General features: G+C 36.7%; 1 protein-coding gene across 1 annotated transcript in view; it reads right to left on the bottom strand.

Annotated features, from left to right (window-relative positions):
- Positions 1-8,855, bottom strand: part of LOC105534982 (dynein heavy chain 14, axonemal) — a gene marked incomplete at its 3' end in the record, with an annotated part of 322,900 nt that overhangs the window by 43,144 nt on the left and 270,901 nt on the right. Inside the window, exons 24-25 of the mRNA XM_011973918.1 lie at positions 3,251-3,438; positions 1,793-1,921 (exon numbers count right to left, since the gene is read on the bottom strand). Coding sequence (XP_011829308.1) covers positions 1,793-1,921; positions 3,251-3,438 — 317 coding nt within the window. The remainder of the gene's footprint in view (positions 1-1,792; positions 1,922-3,250; positions 3,439-8,855) is intronic.

The raw sequence follows: 8,855 nt of genomic DNA, 5'->3' as shown, positions 1-8,855 counted from the left end.
TATACAATCATGTCATCTGCAGACAAGAACAATTTGACTTGCTCTTTTCCTAATTGAATACCCTTTATTTCTTTCTCTTGCCTGATTGCCCTGGCCAGAACTTCCAACACTATGTTGAATACGAGTGGTGAGAGAGGGCATCCCTGTCTTGTGCCAGTTTTCAAGGGGAATGCTTCCAGTTTTTGCCCATTTAGTATGATATTGGCTGTGGGTCTGTCATAAATAACTCTTATTATTTTGAGATATGTCCCATCGATACCTAATTTATTGAGCGTTTTTAGCATGAAGGGCTGTTGAATTTTGTCAAAGGCCTTTTCTGCATATATTGAGATAATCATGTGGTTTTTGTCTTTGGTTCTGTTTATATCATGGATTTCGTTTATTGATTTAAAACAAAACAAAACAAAACACAAAAATAGCAATATGTTATTGAGGTTAGCAAAGAGGCTTCTGGTGATAAGTGAGAAATCAGAAGAGCCAATTGAGTGTGCCTCTAGAATGGCCAGGCTTTTTCCTGCTTATATCCAGGCTCAAGGCCACAGCAATCCCATAAAAGGCCTGCTGTGACTATTTTCTGGTCAGTTCAGGGAACTTGTTCTGGCTGGGCATTCCAGACCCTATTTCTTGCCTTCTCTTTTTTCTAGTCTCCTAGATTCTCCCTGGTGGGCTGCACCTGGATTCTTCCCCTCTGCCTTGGCTTGTGGGTTGTTTCAGTCTGACTGACATCTGACCTGATAGCCCTCACATGCCAGTTTGCCTTATTCAGGATCCTGGGCCCAAGTTTGTCTGGGACATGAAACCATTTGTAATGCAACCGCTGTATTTTATAGATGAGGAATCTGAGGCCTAGAAAGTTTAAGTAAAGTTAAAGAGGTCTGAAATATAGGGCTTATGATTTCCAGATAAAGACCCAAACAGAGAGAAAAGTGCATTTGAATTTCTATATTTTTTAAAAAAGTAAGCCACTCTAGCCAGGTACGGTGGCTCATGCCTATAATCCCAGCATTTTGGGAGGCCAAGGCAGGTGGATCACGAGGTCAGGAGATCAAGACCATGCTGGCTAACATGGTGAAACCCCCTCTCCACTAAAAATACAAAAAATTAGCTGGGTGTGGTGGCGGGCGCCTGTAGTCCCAGCTACTTGGGAGGCTGAGGCAGGAGAATGGCATGAACCTGGGAGGTGGAGTTTGCAGTGAGAGGAGATAGTGCCACTGCACTCCAACCTGGTGACAGAGCAAGACATCATCTCGGGGGGGGAGAAAAAAAAAAAAGAGCCATTCTGATTTAGGTTGAATGTAACAAAAATAATTGCACAGAAATTTCTCGTTGGGAATTTTTTTTTGACTGTCATATTTCTGAAAATGCTGTATCTGTGGTCTTAAGATAAAGATATAGACTAGTCTTATACAGACATTACGGATGTATATGGTGGGCCACATTTTTACTGGCTTTTCTCACAACTAACTAAAATTTGATACCTTGAAAAATTTGATTAACTACTGATACAGTTAACAATAATTAGCATTATTTGACTCAGAAACCAAATCTGGAGGACATACATGCAATTTTTACTAAGATTTAAACCTATTAAAATTAAGATTTCTATAAACCCATGGACCTAATTGCAAATGTATGATTAATATAGTTAGTTTAGGGTCTCAACTTTGCTTAACATGTCCATATGGCCAGAATTTCTAACTTTCTCAAGTAATTCACTCAACATTGTTATAAACATTTAATTTAGTGTAAGAAACAATATTTAATGTGAACAAAATCTTAGTATATACTATACCTTCCATGTATTTTTTGCAGTATCATAAACCCCTCCCAAATCTAACAATTGTCTTATCAATTCCAGGGGTGGTTGTGCTCCATACGTATCCGATACTGGCATATTCATATCATCAATAAATACTATAATCTTAAGAAAGACAAAAAGTTTTAAAATATACATTAGTATACCTTTCTTTAAATTATGAATTTGGAATATTATGGTTGGGGTAAGCACAAATTAGGAATATTATGCTATAGAGTAAGCACAAAATCAGGTGTAATAACATGTCTAATTTTCTATTTAGAGACAGCAGACCGAATTCTATTTGGAAGATATGATTTTTAAAAACAATAAGTTTTCAAAATAGCAAACATTTTATTCACCTTCTATAGATCTATAAAAATTATATCTGACAATAGTTATAAATATATTTGATGCTGGATAAAGCAATATAATTATGGCTATTACACAGGAACATGACTATTATTCATTCAAGATTTACTTACTGAGTGCCTACTATTGGCCAGGCACTATTGTAGTATTTAGCTATTTATTCCATATGCACCCTGGTTTAGGAGGAATAAGGCTATCATCTGGAACCAGACTTAAAAAATTCTGCTGTAAGTGCTGTTGTCATGAACAATAAGCAGAAAATTCAGATACATTTCCAAATTTTAAACCTGTGTTAATGTCCACCTTTGAAAATATTGTGCACTGAGGTGTACTGATTGTAATCTCTGTGTGCACTACTTCCTTTAGACTGTATTATTTTTGCAAAACAAGCAAGGTAAAAAACCCACAAATAGCCATATGATTGGAATTATCTAATTACCTAATTTGTAACTGTAAAATATAAGATTGGAATTACCTAATTACCTAATTTGTAACTGTAAAATATAATTTTATATATAAAAAATATATTTTTTAGTAAGACACTCAGTTTTTCCCCTTTTGTATCACAAACTGACTGAAATTTCTCTTGCTTGCATTTTCTATTGGTGAGATTAGTTTGCTCAGTTATTCACCTTTTCAAAATCCCTAAAGTTTACCCATGTAGGCAAAGACCAAGTTTATCTGTATCTTCATTTAAAATCAAGGAAATCTGAAGCAAATCCTTAAGCTCCTGAAATTGAATTGAAACTCTTAGAGTCCCAACCCATGGTCACAGGAAGAAAGTGTGGTAGAATATATAGTAACAAAGCAGTTGGCAACTAACACATTTTCCAGTCTACTTATCTTTAGCAAGATTTCAGTAGCTTCTTTTGGCCTTAATAATTCTAAATCAGTGTAATTCAACATACTGGAAATCAAATAATATTGATTTGAAAATCAAAGTTTCTGTTATACATTGTATCTTCTAGGATGTTCAAAAGTGTGTGTTATACAAATATTTTCCTTCTGATTAGTATTAATTAAAATAAACTATCACTTGAATAGCCTAAGCAGATTATTGAACAAGTATGAGACATATTTTACCCTGTTGTTTTTTGGTGCTCCAAGAGTATCTTTAGTTCTTCTTATTAACTTCTTAAGAATCATCTCTTTGGTTTTGGCAGCTGTCATATTGGTGCTAAAATTTATTGTAGAGACTACAACTCCTTTATGACCATGATTTTTAAGTAACTTTTTATCAGTTCTAACTTCTGGCTTTTTAGTGGGATTATCTGTGATGCCAACTATGGAAAGAAAACAAATTCAGGACACTTTAAGAATATTTTTGCTTTATTTTAATGTGTCATGAAATTTGAAAATTACATAATTTTACTATTTTGTTGTCATTTTCAAGAAATTACTCCAATAGAACTTTGGAATATTTCTTTGCTGTTTTATGGTAAATAGCGTCTCTTTGCAACCAAATGCAACAGTACAAAAGCTCAAAGAGTCCTCCATACTTTTATGCATGATAGACACATATAACTTTTTAAGATCTAAAAGCAGCATGCAGTTGTCTGCACCAATGGCATTAAAATTAGGGTATATTCCCTGAGTGAGGATCATCCAGAGGGTAGGCTATAGCTATAGCAACTTAAAAGTGAAAACAAAACCAAAACCTCTTCTGGCAAGATTTGGTGGTCTGGTATCCTTCCCCTTTCTACAGTTATCTCTAGGCCATCCCATCTTTGCCACTTGAGAAGTGGAGTTGCTGTTCCCAAAACTACTGAGTCAGAATTTTCAAGGATGAGGCTCCTGAAACTCCACATGCATTTATTGCATGGCCTGACTTGAGAAGTCCTACAGAATCATACCTTTTCTATTGCAGTGTATGTAAAAGCATCAAAGAGTAGAATAGACAGATATTGCCTTTAGTTACTTCTAGACTTAGTCTACTGTTCCATTGATATATCCACCAGGTATCAGGTAATATATCTATTATATCAGCAGATGTAATACTCCTCTACCAGAACCATTCTAACTTTTGAGTAGGACAGAACAGTTTGAGAGGGTGTGGGATATTTTTTGAGACTTTTTATTTTAAATTACCAATTGAAACGATTATTCCAAGATTCATGAATGTAAGAAATAATATACACATGGTTGTGAAGTTTTGAAACATAGAATAGCTTTGAAACTGTACTACAATACATACTTGAACTTCCAGTTGCTGTCTTATGAGCTTCAGGAATCAAGATGCTGATATTCCGTTTCAGGCTACTGGAATGAAATATTTTAAGGATTCAAAATTAGTTTGTTTACCATAATAGGTGTATTAAACAACAACAAAAAAGTAACAGCATATTGTGAATTTTACTTCTCTCACAAGAAATTTCTGTTTCCACTTTTACAGATGAAATTAGTGTCACCATTAGAACTTATACCAAACTGAACAAAAAATAAGCTAACTTTATAAAACAAACTGGGCAAATTCCTAGGATGCCAGATGGTTGGATATGTTCTCTGAATAGTAAGCCATTACCTCTCGTGTCCCTTTATAAATGTGTTTTGACTTACGGATCACTCAGCAAAGACCCACTCATCTTATTTTGGTCTTGTTTCTATGTGTTTGTTTTTCTTATGTTTGATAGAAAATAGTTGTCTTTCTTTATTGTTAAAACTCACTTCAGCTTAAATATTGAGTATACAGTAAAACTTACTTTTTTCCAGTCTCCATTATTTATGATACTTAAAGAATGATTGTTATGGTATTAAATATTTCAAAATTATTTCTCAGATGTTTAAGGCCTTATTTAAGTGTAGTAGGATTCTATTCCAAAATCATTAGTGTAAGACATAGATGATGGTGGCTTGGACTAAAAGAGGCATTGGAAAAAAAATAGAGGAAATCAAGATATATGTGAAGATAGAACAGACATTACTAGTAGAATATTAGATGTATTGCAGGGCAAAAATGGGGACCTAGGGATAATCAGATGGGCTATAAGAGATAGGTTGGTGAGAGGAAAGGGGGAAATTAAAAGATGATTCCCAGGTCTCAGGCTTGAATAAGTGGGTCCCATTTATTGAGATAAGAAGTACTAGAGGAAGGATAGGTTTGGAAGAGAAATCAATAGTTATGTTTTGGTTATGTTAACGTTGACATGTTTATATATACATATATCTTGCATAGTAGGATATATGCATCTAATGATTAGAGGAAAAGTCTGATATGTATATCTCCACAATTCCATCTTCTTATGTAATTCAAACAATACTAGGCTTCTCTAATATTTTAACAGACTTAGGAACTCAAAAATTTTTTCGTTTTATTTGCATAAGGTAGATTTATTTTTTGTTCTTTTTTTTCATCAGGAAGAAACAAATAGAATGACAGAGACAAAGTTATTTGTCAAGAGCATTTTAACATTTGATGACCATACTGCCCAAAGCAATCTACAGATTTAATGCAATTCTTACAAAAAGATCAATGTCATTTTTCACAGGATTAAAAAAATACTAAAATTTATATGGAATCAAAGACACACTGAATAGCAAAAGCAATCCTAAGCAAAAAGAACAAACTTAGAGGCATCACATTACCCAACTTCAGATTACACTACAAGGCTATAGTAATCAAAGCAGGATGTACTGGTATAAAAGTAGACACATAGATTGATGGAACAAAACAGAGAACCCAGAAATAAAGCCAAATACTTACAACCAACTGATCTTTGACAAATCAGACAAAAACATACACTGCGGAAATACATTCTATTCAAAAATGGTGCTGGGAAAATTGGATAGCCACATATAGAAGAATGAAACTGGATTCCTGTCTCTTACTGTGTGCAAAAATTATCTCAATATGGATTAAAGACTTGAATGTAAGACCTGAAACCATAGAATTCTAGAAAAAAACCTAGCAAAAACTCTTCTGGACATTGGTCTACACAAAGAATTTATGACTAAGACACTAAAGGCAAATGCAACAAAAACTAAAATAAATAAATGGAACCTAATTAAACTAAGAAGCTTCTGCACCGCAAAAGAAATAATAAACAGAGTACACAGACAACCTGTGAAAACAGAACGGGAGAAAACATTTGCAAACTATGCATCTGACAAAGGACTAATATCCATAATCTACAAGGAACTCAAATAAATTAGCAAGAAAAAACCAAAACCAAAACATTAAAAGGTGGGCAAATGACGTCAACAGCCACTTCACAAAAGAAGAATAGAGTATTTTTACATTTGATAAGGACATATATTTCTAAGGCAACAAAAACCAATATTATGCAAAGCTTTATTTGTATGTTTTAGGTGCATTTTTCAAGAAGGAAAATAGTTTATAGCTGCCCTTTATATCAAGAAAAGACTTAAAATTTGGTTATTTTAAAAATAAATATAATAATTTCTCATTTAGACAAGATTGGGCACTTTCAGGGTGGTATGGCCACAGGCAGAATTTCTCATTTAAAAAAATGAATCTAGTTGTCAATACTTTTGAAAAGTAAATATTTTCTTCTAAACAGAAAATAAGAATGGCCGATCATAGTAAAGAGATTGAATCAGTAATAAAGTGTCCCATTAAAGAAAAGCCCAAAATTGGAAGGTTTATGCTGAATTCTACCAATCATTTAAAAGAGAACTAACACCACTCCTTCTCAAACTCTTCCAAAACATTGAAACGGAGGGAATACTGCCAAACTCATTTCACAAGGCCAGCATTATCCTAATACCAAAGCCAGAAAAGAACATTACAAGAACAGACAATTATAGACCAATATCCATGATGAACATAGATGCAAAAATCCTCAAAAGACTAATAAAACCAAATTCAGTAGTACATTAAAAGGATTATCCATGTCGGGAGCAAGATGGCCGAATAGGAACAGCTCCAGCCTCCAGCTCCCAGAGGAAGCGACACAGAAGACGGGTGATTTCTGCATTTTAAACTGAGGTACGGGGTTCATCTCACTGGGGAGTGCCAGACAATCGGTGCTGATCAGCTGGTGCAGCCCGACCAGCGAGAGCTGAAGCAGGGTGAGGCACTGCTTCACCTGGGAAGTGCAAGGGGGAAGGGAATCCCTTTTCCTAGCCAAGGGAAACTGAGACACACAACACCTGGAAAATCGGGGAACTCCCACCCTACTACTGTGCTTTACCAAGGGTCTTAGCAAACGGCACACCAGGAGATTACATCCCACACCTGGCCCGGAGGGTCTCATACCCACGGAGCCTCCCTCATTGCTAGCACAGCAGTCTGAGATCTAACTGCAAGGTGGCAGTGAGGCTGGGGGAGGGGCACCCGCCATTGCTGAGGCTTAAATAGGTAAACAAAACCTCCTGGAAGCTTGAACTTGGTGGAGACAACCACAGCTCAAGGAGGCCTGCCTGACTCTGTAGACTTCACCTCCGGGTGGAGTCTGACAGCTGTCTGACAGCTTTGAAGAGAGCAGTGGATCTCCCAGCACCGAGGTTGAGATCTGAGAACGGACAGACTGCCTGCTCAAGTGGGTCCCTGACCCCTGAGTAGCCTAACTGGGAGACATCCCCCACTAGGTGCAGATGGACACCACACACCTCACATGGCAGGGTACACCCCTGAGAGGAAGCTTCTGGAGCAAGTATCAGACAGCAGCACTTGCTGTTCAGCAATGTTTATCTTCTGCAGCCTCTGCTGCTGATACCCAGGCAAACAGGGTCTGGAGTGGACCTCAAGCAATCTCCAACAGACCTACAACTGAGGGTCCTGACTGTTAGAAGGAAAACTAACAGAAAGGACACCCACACCAAAACCCCATCAGCACATCACCAGCATCAAAGACCAGAGGCAGATAAAACCACAAAGATGGGGGAAAAGCAGGGCAGAAAAGCTGGAAATTCAAAAAATCAGAGTGCCTCTCCCCCTCCAAAGGAACGCAGCTCATCGCCAGCAACGGATCAAAGCTGGACAGAGAATGACTCTGACAAGTTGAGAGGAGAAGGCTTCAGTCGATCAAACTTCTCAGAGCTAAAGAAGGAGCTACGTAACCAGCGCAAAGAAACCAAAAATCTTGAAAAAAGAATGGAAGAATGGATAACTAGAATAATCAATGCAGAGAAGGCCATAAACGACCTGACAGAGATAAAAATCATGACACGAGAAATACATGACAAATGCACAAGCTTCAGTAACCGACTCAATCAGCAGGAAGAGTATCAATGATTGAAGATCAAATGAATGAAATGAAGTGAGAAGAGAAGTCTAGAGAAAAAAAAGGAAAAAGAAATGAACAAAGCCTCTAAGAAATATGAGATTATGTGAAAAGACCAAATCTAAGTCTGATTGGTGTGCCTGAAAGTGAGGGGGAAAATGGAACCAAGTTGGAAAACACTCTTCAGGATATCATCCAGGAGAACTTCCTCAACCTAGTAAAGCAGGCCAACATTCAAATTCAGGAAATACATACACCACAAAGATACTCCTCGGGAAGAGCAACTCCAAGACACATAATTGTCAGATTCACCAAACTTGAAATGAAGGAAAAAATGTTAAGGGCAGCCAGAGAGAAAGGACAGGTTACCCACAAAGGGAAGCTCATCAGACTAACAGCAGATCTCTCGGCAGAAACTCTACAAGCCAGAAGAGAGTGGGGGCCAATATTCAACATTCTTAAAGAAAAGAATTTTCAACCCAGAATTTCATATCCAGCCAAACTAA

The sequence above is a fragment of the Mandrillus leucophaeus genome, unplaced genomic scaffold (assembly GCF_000951045.1).
Source record: "Mandrillus leucophaeus isolate KB7577 unplaced genomic scaffold, Mleu.le_1.0 Scaffold1005, whole genome shotgun sequence".
Classification (NCBI taxonomy): domain Eukaryota; kingdom Metazoa; phylum Chordata; class Mammalia; order Primates; family Cercopithecidae; genus Mandrillus; species Mandrillus leucophaeus.
The sequence above is the reverse complement of the archived record's forward strand: the minus strand, read 5'-3'. Positions and strand labels throughout refer to the sequence as shown.